General features: G+C 40.8%; 1 protein-coding gene across 2 annotated transcripts in view; it reads right to left on the bottom strand.

Moving 5' to 3' along the window:
* dnajc5ga (DnaJ (Hsp40) homolog, subfamily C, member 5 gamma a) overlaps positions 1-16,814 on the bottom strand; it is a 39,391-nt gene extending 22,577 nt beyond the window's left edge. For both annotated transcript variants that reach the window (XM_060851686.1, XM_060851676.1), the window contains exons 1-3: positions 16,610-16,814; positions 6,767-6,887; positions 3,884-4,097 (exon numbers count right to left, since the gene is read on the bottom strand). In XM_060851686.1, the coding sequence (XP_060707669.1) occupies positions 3,884-4,097; positions 6,767-6,876 (324 nt within the window). In that variant the 5' untranslated portion in view covers positions 6,877-6,887; positions 16,610-16,814. The remainder of the gene's footprint in view (positions 1-3,883; positions 4,098-6,766; positions 6,888-16,609) is intronic.
* Positions 16,815-17,026: the final 212 nt, after the last annotated feature.

Here is a 17,026-nt window from a genome sequence, read left to right as displayed (position 1 = left end):
GGGATAGAAATTACAAAAACTTTCCCATGACAGATACTCACTTAAATTGAACTCAAAAAAAAAGAGCTATCTGGTTCTGTTGACAGGAAACAAGTTATATTCACATTTCTGCAACTACATTTATGTAATGAACAAGACAAAAAAAAACAAACAGCATGGAAACAAAATTTTATATTTGATAAACAGAATTTACACATTAATTCATACCAATCAGTTGCAGCAAGTGATTAGGAAACTGTATGAGAGGTTGCCATTTATAGAATGGAATGCAAAAGTAGATATATTCTATTTGTTATGGACCAGACCAGATATCCCTCAAAATATTTTAAAGTTAGCCGAGAAGGTAACTTCTTAATTTAAAAACAGATATGAAGTGCATGCTTCAGATGTGATGCAACTGGATCATACAGTCAGTCAGAGATACGCAGCATGGAAGCAAACTCTTCAGGCCAACTTGCCCAACTGACCAAATATCTTAAACAAATCTAGCCTCATTTGCTAGCATTTGGCCCATATCCCTCTACCTATTCATATACCTGCCCAAATGCCATCCAAGTGTTGTAATTTTACAAACCTCGAACACATCCTCTGGCAGCTCATTCCAAACATGAAATACCTTCTGCATTAAAAAATCCCTTTAAAATCTTTTCCTTAAACCAATGCCCTTCCTTTTTGGACTCCCTCCCTCCTCCCACACCAGGGAAAAGACCTTGTCCACGCCCTTCATGACTATAAATCTCTCTAAAGATCACCCCTCAGTCTCAAAGCTCCAGGCAAAACAAGCTTCAGCCTATTTAGTATCTCCGTGTAGCCTGTTCAGCCTCTCTGTAGCTCAGATCCTCCAACCCTGGCAACACCCTTGTAAATCTTTTGTGAACCCTTTCAAGTTTCACAACATCTGTCCTATAGCAGGGAGACCAGAACTGCATGCAGTATTCCAAGAACCTAGGCAACGTCTTGTATAGACTCAAATGACCTCCCAACTCCTATACTCAATGCACTGACCAATAAAGGCACGCAACACATACCAAACCACTCGAAGTTAAACAAAACACAAATTTATAGAGTCAGAGATATACAGCGTGGAAACAGACCCTCGAGTCAAACCCATCCGTGCCGACCAGATATCCCAAACTAGTCCCACCTGCCAACACCTGGCCCATATCCCTCCAAACCCTTCCTATTCATATACCCATCCAAATGCCTCTTACATGTTGCAATTGTACCAGCCTCCACATCCTCTGGCAGCTCATTCCATACACGTACCACCCTGTGTGAAAAAGTTGCCCCTTATGTTCCTTTTATATCTTTCCCCTCTCATCCATGTCCTCTAGTTCTGGACTCCCCAACCCCAGGGAAAAGACTTGATCTATTTATCCTATCCATGTCCCTCAAATTTTGAGAACCTCTATAAGGTCACCCCTCAGCCTCCGACGCTCCAGGGAAAACAGCCCCAGCCTGTTCAACCTCTCCCTGTAGCTCAGATCCTCCAACCTTGGCACCATCCTTGTAAATCTTTTCTGAACCCTTCCAAGTTTCACAACATCTTTCCGATAGGAAGGAGACCAGAATTGCACACAGTATCCCAACAGTGGCCTAAACCAATGTCCTGTACAGCCACAACATGACCTCCCAACCCCTGTACTCAATACTCTGACCAATAAAGTATACCAAACACCTTCACTATCCTATCTACCTGCGACTCCACTTTCAAGGAGCTATGAACCTGCACTCCAAGATCTTTGTTCAGCAACACTCCCTAGGACCTTACCATTAAGTGTACAAGTCCTGCTAAGATTTGCTTTCCCAAAGTGTAGCACCTCGCATTTATCTGAATTAAACTCCATCTGCCACTTCTCGGCCCATCTGGTCCAGCTCCTGTTGTAATCTGAGGTAACCCTCTTCACTGTCCACTACACCTCCAATTTTGGTGTCATCTGCAAACTTACTAACGGTCCCTATTATACTCGCATCCAAATCATTTATGTAAGTGACAAAAAGTAGAGGGCCCAGCACCGATCCTTGTGGCACTCCACTGGTCACAGGCCTCCAGACTGAAAAACAACCCTCCACCACCACCTGTCTTCTGCCTTTCAGCCAGTTCTGTATCCAAGTGCCTAGTTCTCCCTGTATTCCGTGAGATCTAACCTTGCTAATAAGTTTCCCATGGGGAACCTTGAACGCCTTACTGAAGTCCATATAGATCACATTTACTGCTCTGCCCTCAATCCTCTTTGTTTCTTCTTCAAAAATCTCAGTCAAGTTTGAGAGACATGATTTCCCATGCACAAAGCCACGTTGACTATCCTGAATCAGTCCTTGCCTTTCCAAATACATGTACATCGTATCCCTCAGGATTCCCTCCAACAACTTACCCCATCGAGGTCATGCTCACCAGTCTAATTCCCTGGCTTGTCGTTACCACTCTTCTTAAACGTTTGCCAACCTCCAGTCTTCCAGCACCTCACCTGTGACTATTGATGATATAAATATCTCAGCAAGAGGCCCAGCAATCACTTCTCTAGCTTCTGAGAGTTCTAGGGTACACTGATCAGGTCCTGGGGAATTATCCCCCTTTAACCATTTAAGACATCCAGCACTTCCTCCTCTAATTTGGAGATTTTACAAGACATCACCATCTATTTCCCTACAGTCTATATCTTCCATATCCTTTTCCACAGTAAATACTGATGCAAAATATTCATTTATTATCTCCCCCATTTTCTGTGGCTCCACACAAAGGCCGCCTTGCTGATCTTTGAGGGGCCCTATTCTCTCCCTAGTTACCCTTTTGTCCTTAATATATTTGTAAAACCCCTTTGGATTCTCCTTATCTCTATTTGCCAAAGCTATCTCATGTCCCCATTTTGTCCTCCTGATTTCCCTCTTAAGTATACTCCTACTTTCTTTATACTCTAAGGATTCACTCGATCTATCGTGTCTATACCTGACATATGCTTTCTTCTTTATCTTAACCAAATCCTCAATTTCTTTAGTCATCCAGCATTCCCTATACCTACCAACCTTCCCTTTCACCCTGACAGGAATATATTTTCTCTGGATTCTTGTTATCTCATTTCTGAAGGCTTCCCATTTTTCAGCCGTCCCTTTACCTGTGAACATCTGCCTCCAATCAGCTTTACATATTTTAAATTCCTCTTTTGGTATTTTGACTAACAATTGGAAAACTAATAATAGGGACAGTACCAATACAGACTAACTGTTCCAACATAATAACATCCCATAAACACAGCCCTTGGCAAAAGATAAAATAAAATCAGACATTTTTACAGGCAATTCTCCAATCCAGAAGGAAACAATGTCAAGAGAGATTTCAGACAACGTAGCAGCTAATATGGATTTTACTGAAGGTCCAACTCTTCCGGGACCCAACCAGCTTCTGACCACTACAGCTAAAAAGACTAGAAGGCTTGATCTGTGAGAACGAGCCAGCTTCCAGTGTTACAACTATTTTCAAAAACAAACCTAAAGGGTTCCTCTGATTGTTAACTTAGACCATCTCCCGTAGCCACTTCAGAACCTCTGCCTTTACAACCTCTCTTAAAAAAACAACCCAGGACAACATAATCTCTTTAAAGTGACAACAGCCAATATTGATGAGATCATACTTAAAAGACCAAGATTGTGCATGGTATTCTATTTAAAAAGAATGTAATTACATTAGAAATAGTTCAACATTGGCCAAAAGCTATCCATAGTAAAAGTGATCAAGTGTATCCAGTTAAGCTTTTTTCATTTTGATGCAGCAAATGAAACAAAGCTAGTCATAATTTAAGTGACAGGAAACCTGAACTATTTCAGATTAGTCAAAGGGTTTTCAGAAAAAATTTGAGAATCATTATAGATGTAAAAAGCAACACACCTTAAACCAGCATTTGTTCATCAAAAAGTAGTATTTGACACTCTCTTCTCCAAACTGTTCAGCCACATACAGTCCCATTGAACCATACTCATCATAGATGCGTTTCTTATTATCATCATTCAGAATAGCATTTGCATTGTTTATTTCCTTAAACTTTTCTGATGCATCAGGATTGTCTGGATTTTTGTCTGGGTGATACTTGAGAGCAAGCTTTCTAGTGGAAAGACAAAAATGATAAGAGCTTCAAAATTACAAACTAGGTACAGACGATGTTTTTGAGGCAATGATAAAAATAAGTATCGAGCAAATCAGGAGACATTTGTAGAGACAGAAGGAGAGAGCAACAGAGCAAGCACATAAGACAACTAAATAGTGGAACAGCGTGTTCAGCTGCATGGCTAGTCATTGGAAAAGCTGCAGGGAGTGGTGCTGGGCAGTTTGCAAGTGCTTAGAGGTTCTTAAAATTTCCATAACCAGTAGTATGACAGTCTATGAAAAAGGTGCGGAATCTAATTTATTTACAGCTCATAAGGGTGCAGGACTGAGGGCGTTGTACTTAAATGCATGAATATATTAAACAAGGTGACAGAGCTTGTAGGACTAATTGGCAGATATGATGTGGCAGTTATCAGGTCTAAGGAAATCAATGCTGGAAAACATATCTGCCTGTCTTTTTGATAAGATGGCCAGAGGGGGCAGGGTTGCCTCATTGTTAAGAGATGAATTTAAGTCAATAGAAAAAAGTCAGAAGTCCAGCAAGTGGGTGGAAAAGAGTTGAGGAATCACAAAGGAAAAGTGATATGATAGAAGTTGTGTATAGACCTCCCAGCAGCAGTCAGTTGTGAGAAAAAAAATCAGGCGACAGAAAAGGCTTGCAAGAAAGGCATTATTATTACAATAATAATGGGACTTCAACATGCAGGTGGACTGGAAAAAATCAGATTGGCAGTGAAAGGGAAGGAAAGAAATTCATGGAACATGTACAAAATGATATTTTTGCAGCAGTTGAGGAAGAGCCCACCAGGAAACAGGCAGTTCTGGATTTGGTAAGGTATAAAGAGAGCTCAAGATGACAGGATCCTTTGGGGCAATGACCATAACATGACAGGCGGACGGGACGACCATGGCTGACAAGGGAGTCAGGGATATCCTTAAAGCAAAAAAGAAAAAGCATGCAATGTGATGAAGATTAGTGGGGAACCTTTAAAAGCCAGTAGAGGATAACTAAAAATGCAATACGTGGGGAGATGAAGAAATTTGAGAGAAAGCAAGCAATATAAAAGACTTTAGTTTAGATAATTAAAATAGGTGAGAGAGGAAAGTTGGGATCTTGATGAGATGGGCCAATGAGTGGCAGATGAAACTTAGTTTAAATAAATATGAAGTGCCACGTTTTGGAAAGGCAAATCAGGGCAGAACTTAATGGCAAGGTCCTAGGAAGTGTTGCTGAATAAAGAGATCTTGGAGTGCAGGTTCATAGTTCCTCGAAAGTGGAGTTCCATTTAGATAAGGTGGTGAAGGCAGCGTTTGATATCCTTTCGTTCATTGGGCAGAGCATTGAATATGGGGTTGGGAGGTCATGTTGTGGCTGTACAGTATATTGGTTAGGCCACTTTTGGAATATTGCATGCAATCCTAGTCTCCCTCCTATCAGAAGAATATTGTGAAACTAGAAAGGGTTCAGAAAAAAAAAGATTTACAAAGGAAGTTGCCAGGTAGGGAGGGATTGTGCTTTGGGAGAGGCTGAATAGGCTAGGGTTGTATTCCCTGGAGTGGAAGCAGGAAAGTGACCTGTTGAGGTTTATAAAATGCTGAAGGGCATGGATAGGGTAAATAGACAAAGTCTCTCCCCCCTACAATGGGGCGGGGGGGGGGGGCATTCCCAGAACTAGGAGGCACAGGTTTAGGACGAGGGGAAAAAAAAAATTTTAGAAAGGGACCCAAGGGACAAATTATTCACACACAGGTGCATGTCTGGAATGAGCTGCCAGAGGAAGTGGTGATGGAGCCGGATATAATTACAACATTTAAAAAAGGCATCTGGATGTGTATATGAACATGTAGGGCTTAAGAGGGATTTGGGCCAAGTTCTGACAAATGGGACTAGATTAGTTTAGGATATGTGGTTGGCATGGTCCAAAAGGTCTGTTTCCACACTTACATCTCTATGACTCTATGGACATTGGAAAAGGAGGCTACAGAAATAGCAATGGGGAACAAAGAAATGCCAAGAGCATTTGAAAAGATACTTTGCATCACAGTGGAAGATACCAACAGCATACCAAAGCTTTCATTGTCAGGGGGCAGAGGTGAGTGCAGTGGCTACCACTAACGACAAGTGCTGGGGAAGCTGAAAGGTCCGAAGGTTGATAAGTTATCTAGTCTGGATAGTCAGGAAGGGTCCCAGAGGACTGGAAAATGGCTAATATAAATACTCCTCTTTAAGAAGGGGGAAGAATAGTCAGGGAACTTTAGGCCAGTTAATCTGACCTTGGTCATTGGTAAGATTTTAGAGTCCATGCACTTGGAAGTGCATGGTAAAATAGGGCTGAGTCAGGGGAGATCATTCTGGGCAAGTCTTTTAGAATTCTGAGGTGGTAATGGGCAAGTTAAATGGAAAGCCAGTGGATGTGATCTATTTGGATCTGCAGAAGACTTTGACAAGGTGTTACAAAGGAGGTTGCTAAGTAACATAAGAGCCCATAGTGTCTGAGACATGACGTTGGCTGACTGTTATGGGGGTGGGGTGCACAGAGTGAGAGAGGCAGAATATTTAAATGATAAAATGCTCCTCTGATCAATGACACCAAAGTTTATTGGAAAAAAACTCCCAAAGTAAATAGTCACTTCTTCAAAATTTATAAAATAATTATTTTTTCATACCGGTATGCTTTTTTAATCTCCTCTGGTGTTGCTCCTTTCTCCAATCCTAGTGATTTGTATAAACTTTCACCTGTTCGGGACATTGTACGTTGAAGTCGCGGTGTAGCCATACTGACAGCAGCTTTAAGAGAAATGCACTTTTTAATTTGAAGTGAATTTGTAGTATTTAAATATAAAACACTATCCAACATGACTGTGACAATAATCAGGCTATGTCAGTACCTTCTTGCCTACATATAAAAATCAAACTATTACAATATATTCTTATGGCAGACAATACTTAAAATCATTCACTGGCAAGTACACATTTGGAAGAGGGAAGATTTTCCATTCTTGGTATCTATCAACGAGTGATATGTAAAGTTAGATCACAGATTAAACCAAAACAGATTTGTAGCTCCTCTAACAATCCTAAAAATGAGACAAATATCCTGATGAGGGGTTTACCCCAAAGCATCGATATAGCACGTGTACTCAAAACACAAACTTTATCAGTTTAGTGCTGTGCACATGTGTTCCATTGGAACAGTCACTAATTGTCAGTTAGCTTATCCTATTTTTTACTCTGGAGATCTACGAAAGACAAAATTTCAAAAACAGATTTGACTAAACATCCCACATGTTGATCACTTAAATAGACTAGACGCCTATTCTGACTAGAAAGACACCAAATTATGAAATGACCCACACATACCCTTGACTAGAGCTATATAAAAGTCAGACATGACCAGTATTAGCCTGTTAGCGTGCAGTAAAGTTTCTAATTGACTGGTCAAAAAAAGGAGACTCCTTCCATTAAGAAGATGTCAATCAATCAATCAATGCATTCAACGTCATGAGGGGTGCAAATGAAGCAGATAGAGTGTCAAGTGGCAACAGCCTCTCCACTACATCAAGCTCCCATATCTTCCTGTCTTAAAAAAAGAAATGGGAAGACAAGCTACTTTTATTACCCAATTCTTTCTTGCATCAATGCAAAAGGAACAAAAAAAAAAGAAATGAATTGTATTTTAAAACAAAAAAAAATCACACTGTCACATGTGGCTGGACCAATGGCAAGATATAGAAAAAAAATACATTTCAAAGAGAATAGATCCAACAGAAGAGGTTAAGAAAAGCAGGTTTAAGAAGCACTCAAAATGTGTTAAACAATGCCAAAAGGCATAAACCACTAAGCAAGCTCGATGAAGTTAATATCCTTTCGGGAAAGAAAACTACCCTTGTCGGATCTAGTGTACAGCTGAAGGATGTGGTGCTAGAAAAGCACAGCCAGCAGAGGAGCAGAAGAGTTGATGTTTTGAATATAAGCTCTTCACCGGCTCAAAATGTCGATTCTCCTGCTCCTTGGATGCTGCCTGACTGCACTTTTCTAGCACCACACTCTTCGACTCTGATCTCCAGCATCTGCAGTGTTCACTTTCTCCCAGGTCTAGGCTATGCTGTGGGCCTGCAGTCACAATGCAGTTGAACCCTTAACTGCTCTCTGAAATGGCCAAAGCCAAAACTATTTACTTCAAAGGCAAACAGGGATGGACAACTGCACGTGTTGCCCACATCACTGGAAGCATAAAAAGGAAAAGAAAAAAAAGGTCAGGATTCTGACCAGAACATTGCAAATAAAATGCTCGATGAAAACACAGGGTAGTGATTACATTAAGCACAGATTCTAATGCAGCAGAGATGAGTGTATGTTGCAATGCTGAGTACATTGAACTACAACAAAAGAAGAACAGCGAAACATACTCCAACAAATGTGTATTTTAGACCAAGAGAGGAGAGATATTTGGACAAATAGTATAAAATATAATGTAATAATTTTATATAGAAAAAGACAAAAAAAAATCTAAAAATGACAAAGCATAGTAACTTCCAGCATACTGGAGTGTTTTTTCAAAGTTGACTTTACTTTGACAAAGAAGCAATCATGAATCTTGTATTAAGCAATGAGTTTTGCCAAATATTGCAGATCGCACATGTCAACACCACTAATCCACAGTGGAATGGAAGATGGAGGAATTTCTAACTACACCTCTACTTCACACTCAGTTCAAAGAGCTACTCTTAAAATAGACTGCAATTACACTGTCATCTGCTACACAAAAACCATGATTGTAAATTGCATCCCATCCCGAACACCAGTGGTTCAGAAGTACTTAATCTTCACGCGTGTGGCAATGACAGACAGGCATAGCAGCACATAACAATTAGACAAAATAACCACTACTGTAGATATGACTATACTAAAAAAATTAGTGGAACTGGAGGCTAAAAAGGCATCAATCTCTGGCTTCACATAAAATTCACTCCTGTGACAATAAGATTGCTGGTAGTTATTTTGGTTGTGGTCAGTTGAAAAGCATTTTTGACACAAAACAACTATCTTGATAGGCCACGTCAGTATGAATTTGAGTTATCACATTGGCATGGGACTAACAGCAGCAAATTTCCTTCTCCAAAGGGGCATCATATCCATAAGATTTAAAGATAATCTGACAGTTTTCACTTGTTCTAGTCCTAGATTTTTGGTGAAAACTGATTAAATTTCTATTGGTGGGATAGGAGCCCATGTTCTCTGGATTACCAGTTCAGAAACAAATACGCCACGACCATATGAATATATCCTAAAAACGCTGAAGGAAATATCAGAGATTCTGAAAACATAATCTGTGTTGGTTAAGAGTAACTAATTGTAACACTTGTATTCAAAAAAAAAAAAGGATAAGGAGCCAGAATACTGAAAACAAGCTGAATTTCTGTACTATTAAGCATTTAAGAGGATATAAAACGTGCTGACATTAATATTTACTTCGAAAAACAGATTACTTAGAGCAGCCCCTATCAATTAGTGAAAAATCATTTTTAAAAAGTGAGGCCACAAACTGAAAAAGCTGAGGTTCAGTGCTCCATGCACAAAAGTTACTGGAAGTTAGAGAACAGGTGCAAAAACTAACTTTAAAAAAGGCTAATCTAATGTCACTCTTGATTTGATGGAGTTGAGGTACAAATGGATACAAGTTTTCTACAGTTGTGCGAAAAATCTGATTTGACAATATCTGGAGTACAGCATTCAATTCTAGGTACTACATTTTCAAAATAAAAATGGCCTTTTATTCAGTAGAATTATATTAGTTAGTGGAGTGAGATTACGACAGCAGGCTGTAAAGACTTGGCTTGCATTCCCTGAAGGGCATGAGAGGGATGATGATTAAAGCACGATAAGGGATTGAGTTCCGGAGCCGCAATATCATGCTGTAACTATACAAAACGCTGGTGCAGCCACACTTGGAATATTGTGTACAGTTCTATTCGCAGGAAGGATGAGGAAGCATTGGAAAAAGGGGGTTTACCAGGATGTTGCCTAGTCTGGAGGGAAGGTCTTATGAGGAAAGGCTGAGACACTTAGGTCTGTTGGAAAGGCGGTGGCTAAGGGTTGGGGCGGGGTGGGGGAGATAGGGATTTGATAGAGACATACAAGATGACCAGTGGACAGTGAAAGTCTTGTACAAGACGTTATAACTACAAATTATAGGGTGATAGATTTAAGACAGATGTCAGAGGCAAGTTCTTTACGCAGAGAGTGGTAAGGGCATGGAATACCCTACCTGCTAAGTGTAGTCAACTCAGCCACAGTAGGGAAATTTAAACAATCCTTAGATAAGCACATGGATGATTTTGGGAGCGTGTAAGGGGACGAGTTGAGAATAGATCATAGGTCAGTGCAACAGAGGGCCGAAGGGCATGTTCTGCGCTGTATTATTCTATGTTCTATAATGCAAAAGACAGAGCAACCATATTTTCAATTTGAAAAGTCCTAAAATTAATGTTGTTCTATTCAAAAATGATATAGAGAAGCATGCATTCACATAGTGAACATATGGCACATTCCCACATATCCCCTATCCCCACCCACAAGCCAAAAACCAATCAGCCAGAGGTTAAGTCAACTGAAAACTTCAAAATTAACAGTGTTAACCACGTTAAGGAGAGTTAGTCAAAAGAGGGTAAATTGAATAGCGATAAAGCTCCAGGGGGTAAGTGGCAGAGTCATGTTCATGCATCATATTTGAAAAGCATGCTTATGAGTCCAGGACTTACACCAGTCTTCTGTGAAAACTGGTATTTATAAAGTATCTTTTATGACCTCAGGAGGAAATATGGCATAATGCTCATGCTACTGGACTAACAATTCAGAAGCTCATGATATGCCCTGGTGACTTGGGTTCAAATAATACCTCAGCTGCTAGTGGAATTTAAATTCCATTGAAGACATAGAACACAAGGCTAATTTCAGTTAGTAACCATGAAGCTATCCTTGATCATTATGAAAACCTACTTCAATCACCAATGAATGCCCTTTAGTGGAGAAAACTGATGTTCTTATCTAGTTCGGCATACTTGCAACTGCAGAACAATGTGCTGGAATCTTAATGCCCTCCGAAATGGGCTAAGAAATACCGTGCAAGGACTGTAACAAACAGGCAGAAAACTAGCCACCAGGATACATGAACACCAACTAGCCACAAAACGACATGACCCTCTCCCACTAGTATCCTCATATGGATGAGGAAGGACACCACTTTGACTGGGACAATACATCCATCCTAAGACAATCCAAACAAAGACACAGATGAGAATTCCTAGAAGGATGGCATTCCAACCAGAACTCTACCAACAAAGAGAGTTAGATGCCATCTACCACCCCGAGAAAGAGGAGCAGAAAGTGACTTCACCACAGGAAATGACATCACCAACCCAAAGAAACCCAAACATAAATAGAAAGCAGGAATTTTCAGCATTGCTGCGAGGTCCACTAAAGATGTTACCTAGTAAGGTAACGAAACATCTGGAAATGAACCTTTCAGCACAGCGAGCAAACTTACATCCAAAATCCTTATTGCCCACAACTTGGCTGCTGTACTTCCTCCATTGCTACACTTAAAGTGCTTCATTTTTCTGAGGTTATAGGAAAGAGCCATTTTTGTTCCAACTTACATCAACAAATTTATAGTGCAACAACTAAAACAACTTTGAGCCCTCAAACTGTTTTTCATCTTCATTTTTACCCCTTCCCTAAAGCCAAACACGAAGCTTCATTGATTCATTTTTAATTTTGCCAACGCTAGCTAAAAGAGGAAAGATTACAGATGATTAGCTGGGTGATTAACACAGTAGTATATGTAGGCATTAGGCCAGCTTTATTGTAATGGAATTGTAATACAAAAAACAAAACATATCTAAACAAAATGCCAAAAGATACTAGAAATCAGAAACAGAATTAAATTGCTGGGAAAACTGTAGGTCTGGCAGCATCTCTGGAGAGAAAGCAGAAATAACAGTGATTCCTCTTTAGAACCCAATATATTTAAGTCATTAAGGGTGGTAAAAGAGTTGCTAATAAAGCATAGAGTATTTTAGGTTTCATTAATGGGTTACAGAATACAAGAGAAGGAAGGGTATACTGAACCTGTATGGGGCACTACTTAGGTATTAGCTGCAGTACCAGGTACTGTTCTAGGTATTACACTTTATGATAGGTGAATGCACTGAAAGAGTGCAGAAGAGGTTTATGACAAGGTTCTAGGGATGAAACACTACAGTTATGCAGATAGACTGGAGAAGTTGGCATTGTTTGCCTTGAAGTAGTAAAGGCTGAAGGGATGTTTGATTGATCACCTAAAATACAGGTTCAGCATAAAATCAGGAGGTCGAGTGTGGTGCTGGAAAAGCACAGGTCAGGCAGTGTCAGAGAAGCAGAAAAATCAACAGTACTCACTTTTGCCTATAAAATCATGAGGTGTCTGGACAAAACAGACAAGTAGAAAATATGTTTGTAAAAGGATCAAGAACAAGAGGTCACAGCTGTAGAGCTTTTTTCCAAGAGAAGCAGATGCAAGGTGAGAAAAACAAACTTTCAGAGTGGCATGCAGGTTTGGAATACACTGCCTGGAAGTATGGTGGAGGTAAGTTTAACAGATGGATAATTATTTAAATAAAACAACATGTAGGATAATGGGGAAAGTGCAAGAGTTTGACAGATTCAAAATACTCAGGCCTGGTGCAAAACAATAGGCTGAATGGCATATTTGTGCCTCAGAATTCTATGATCTCATTCAAAAAATGAATACTTGTGGTTACTGAACAGCCCATTAATCGATGACAAACCTCCCAGGATTATTATTAGTAATTATAGACACTGGTGATGATACATCACCTTTCTCAGGTTTGTCACCTTCACCAACCACCAACACTCCCATCTCCTTCTCCCTGGTACAACTCCAAACTCAACATGACTATGATAGAGGCCTATAGGTTAACCCTAATAGCCAATGGGAGTTAAAAGGAACAAATATACAAGATCATCATGGAAAAGATGCAAGTACAACAGGGTTGTTGTAGTGGGTGATTTCCAACTTCCCCAATATTGATGGGCACTCCCTTAATTCCAAAGGCTTGGATGGGACAGAATGTGTTAGGTGGGTTTCTTGAGAAAGATATACATATAGTCCAACAAGTGAAGAGGCGACACTAGACCCACACTGACCAGGCAAACAAAGTTTCAGTGGGGGGCATTTTGGGAACAGTAATCAAAATTCTGTAAGATTTAAGTTGGGCAAAGGCTAACTACAACAGTGTTAAGGCAGGAATTGGAGAAATTAGAGTTCAGAACTAGCATGCTCCTTGGAGGCTGAAAGATAAGGATGGCAAAATTCAGGAACCAGATTCAGCAGCACGGTGGCTCAGTGATTAGCACTGCTGCCTCACAGCACCAGGGAGCTGGGTTCGATTCCCACCTCAGGTGACTGTCTGGGAGAATGTGCAAACTCTATACAGTGTCTGCATGGGTTTCCTCCAGGTGCTCCAGTTTCCTCCCATAATCCAAAAGATATACAGATCAGGTGAATTGGTCATGCTAAATTGCATGTAACGTTTAAGAAATTGAAATCAGAAAGTCTCTTGAGTATAAAAAGCAGAAAAGCAGTTAAACAAGGAATTAGGAGCACGAAAAGGAGCCATGAAATGTCCTTAGCAAGAAGGATTAAGAGAACCCCAGGCTTTTTATACATACATTGTGAGCTAGGAAAAGGGTAGGTACACTCAAGAGCAAAGGAGAAAATTCACACATGGAACCAGAGGTAGCAGTTAAAGCCATTAATGAGTACTTCACATTGGTCTATAATCAAGGAAAAGGGGATGAATGATGATAAGATTAGCAAGGGATTTCTAGGTCACGTTGGAAGGTGGTAGTGCAGGTTGACTTGAAAAACTTTAAAGTAAACAAGTCCACAGCACCTGTAGGAACTTATCCCAGGATACTGGGGGAGGCAAGGGAAGAAGTTGCTGGCACTTCGACAGAAATCTTTGCATCGTCTTCAACCACAGATAAGGTCCCAAAAGACCGGAGAATTGCAAATATTGTTCCTTTAAGGTAGGCAACAAGGATGATCCAGGAAATGAGGAATTGGTAAGCCTCAGAGAATCTACTGGAGAAGATTTGTAGCGACATATTTACTCATATTTGTAAAAGAATGGACTTCTTAGGACAGTCAGCATAGCTTTGTGTGGGGGGGGGGGGGGGGGGGGGGGAAAGGAGTCTCATGTCAAACTTCTAAGAGTTTTTTTGCAGAAGAGATAAAGATGATTGGTGAGTGGCTATTTAAAAGCAAATCCACATCTGACATGGGTAGTGATATTGTTTATACAGACTTTAGTAAAGCTTATGACAAGGTCACTAATGATGGGTTGATTCAGAAGATTAAGTCACATGGGATACATAGTAAATTACAAAATTGACTTGAACATAGAGGGTAGTTGTGGAGGTCTGTTTTTCTGATTGGAGAACAATGAGAGTAGTATTCAAAAGGATCAGTGCTGGGACCCATTGTTTGTTATATATAAGTGATTTGGATGAAACTTTAGATGATCAAATCATTAAGTTTGCAGATGACATGAAAATTAGTGGAGTTGTAAATGAGAAAGCTTGTCAAAAGGAGACAGCAAGATTTTAGTTGGAAAGTTGAGAGAGAAATAGAAGATGGAGTTTAATCCAGACAAGTGTGAGGTGACACATTTTGGGAGGAAGGTATACTAGAAATAGTAGGACTCTTAGAAGTATTCATAGACAGAGGGATCTTGAGGTGCAAGTCCATAGCTCCCTGAAAGTCAATTGAATAAAGATGGTAGAGGCAACATTGGGCACGTTTGTGTTCATCAGTCAGGACGTAGAGTACATACATTGGCAAGTCAGGTTGCAGTTGTATAAAGTTTGTTCACATTTGACATTGTGTGCAGTTCTGGTCACCACACTATAGGAAGGATTGGAGGCTCAGGAGAGGTTGCAAAAGAGGTTTATGATGTTGTTGCCTGTAGCTATAAGGAAAGATTATAGTAGCTATAAGGAAAGTTTGGACAAACTTGGATTGTTTCCACTAGAACATCAGGACAACCTGACAGAAGTATATGAACGTATGAGATATGGATAAGGTGGATATTCATACTCCATTTTCTACGGGTGGAAGTGTTAAATACAACAAGGCGTAAGTTTAAAATGAGAGGGAGAAAAGTTTAAATGGGATGTGCGCAGCAAAGTTTCTTTAAAAAAAAAGAGGGTTGAAGGTGCCTGTAACACATGGCAAGGAGAGACAGTAGAAACACATGATAACACTGTAGGCAACATGTTGGCTCAGTGCCAGGGAACCTAGGTATGATTCCAGCCTCTGGTCACTGTATGGGATTTGCACATTCTGCCTAAGTCAGCACGGATTTCCTCTCACAGTCCAAAGATTTGGTGGACAGGCCATGCTAAGTAGCCTACAGTGCCCAGGTATGTGCAGGCCAGATTTATTATCCATGGGAAATACAGGGTTTCAGAGATAGGTGGGATGCTTTTTTTTAAGCGACAATGTGGACCCAATGGCCTACTTCCACACTAGGGATTCTGTGAACTTTTAAGAGGCATTTAGATAGACATGAATGGGCAGAGAACAAAGCCTACATACAGGCTGGAATTAGTTTAGAATGACATAATGGTTGGCACAGACAGTGGGCTAAAAGGCCTATTTCTGTACTGCTTATGCAGTATGTCTTTACCTCTCTCTCCCCCACCTCACTCCCAGCAGCTTTACTCACATCCACTGCATTGCCCAACCAGCTTCAAATCAACATCCCTCAAATAAGATCTGGCTACTTTCCCTCACCACATGCCAAGTGGAGGTTTTAGGTCTTACAAGAAAGAACGAACAAAACTTCGTTGGCAAGGCAGTACAGTACAGTAGGAATGGTACACTAGTCAGAGATGCCACCTTTTGGATGAGATGTCCAACAGGGTCCCCCACATTCCTCAGGTATTATTTTATATTCATAATATTATTTTTAAAGACCTGGGGAATGTTCCGTATCCTACATATTTATCTCTCAAATCAACATAACACGAAAAAAGTCGTGTTCATATTGACATCATTGTTTGTGGATCTTGCTGTATAAATTAGCCGCCGTGCTTCCTCCATATGCGGCTAAGTGCACTTTCCGAAGGAGCGTCAGCGTTTGCAAATAGCTTCTGATCATAAGTGATATTAGATTCAGGCATTTTGAAATTCCTCTTGGTACTCCTATACTCCAAGGGCAACTCTTCCCTCATTCCTCCCAGAATCGCCATTCCAACCAGTAACAGCACTGCACCTTCCCCAAAGCCCCTCAACACCCCGGATAGGGTCCCGTCGTGGATCAACAGAAAGTCTCTCTCTCAATCACTGATGCAATAAAAGACACTAGCTAGCCCGTCCGGCTCAACTGGAAACTCTAGATTTGGCCTTGCAGGTTTGGCAGAGAGAGGAGGAAGTTTCCTACCTTCAGCTACAAAACGACGGCTCCGGGCCTCGCTCCAAAGGCAGTGAGATACTCCGAGTTACCCCAGGGCCCGGTCTGTGGACGGGCAGTCAGTGAGATACTCCGAGTTACCCCAGGGCCCGGTCTGTGGGCGGGCAATCGGTGGGATACTCCAAGACCCGGAAGTACTCTGCGTTACCCCAGGGCCCGGTCTGTGGGCGGGCAATCGGTGGGATACTCCAAAGGACGACCCACCGGAAGTATCAGACGACTTTCCGGTTCGTGAGGTGGCTTGTCCTTTTATAATGAAGATACGAGATGCGTCACAAGACGTCTCAGTGTCACTGAAAGAACAAGATTTGGCAATGACGGTGTTGGACTGGGGTGTACAAAGTTAAAAATCACAACACCAGGTTATAGTCCAACAGACTTTTTTGG

Source organism: Hemiscyllium ocellatum, chromosome 3 (assembly GCF_020745735.1).
Source record: "Hemiscyllium ocellatum isolate sHemOce1 chromosome 3, sHemOce1.pat.X.cur, whole genome shotgun sequence".
Classification (NCBI taxonomy): domain Eukaryota; kingdom Metazoa; phylum Chordata; class Chondrichthyes; order Orectolobiformes; family Hemiscylliidae; genus Hemiscyllium; species Hemiscyllium ocellatum.
This window is presented reverse-complemented; position numbering and strand designations above follow the sequence as displayed.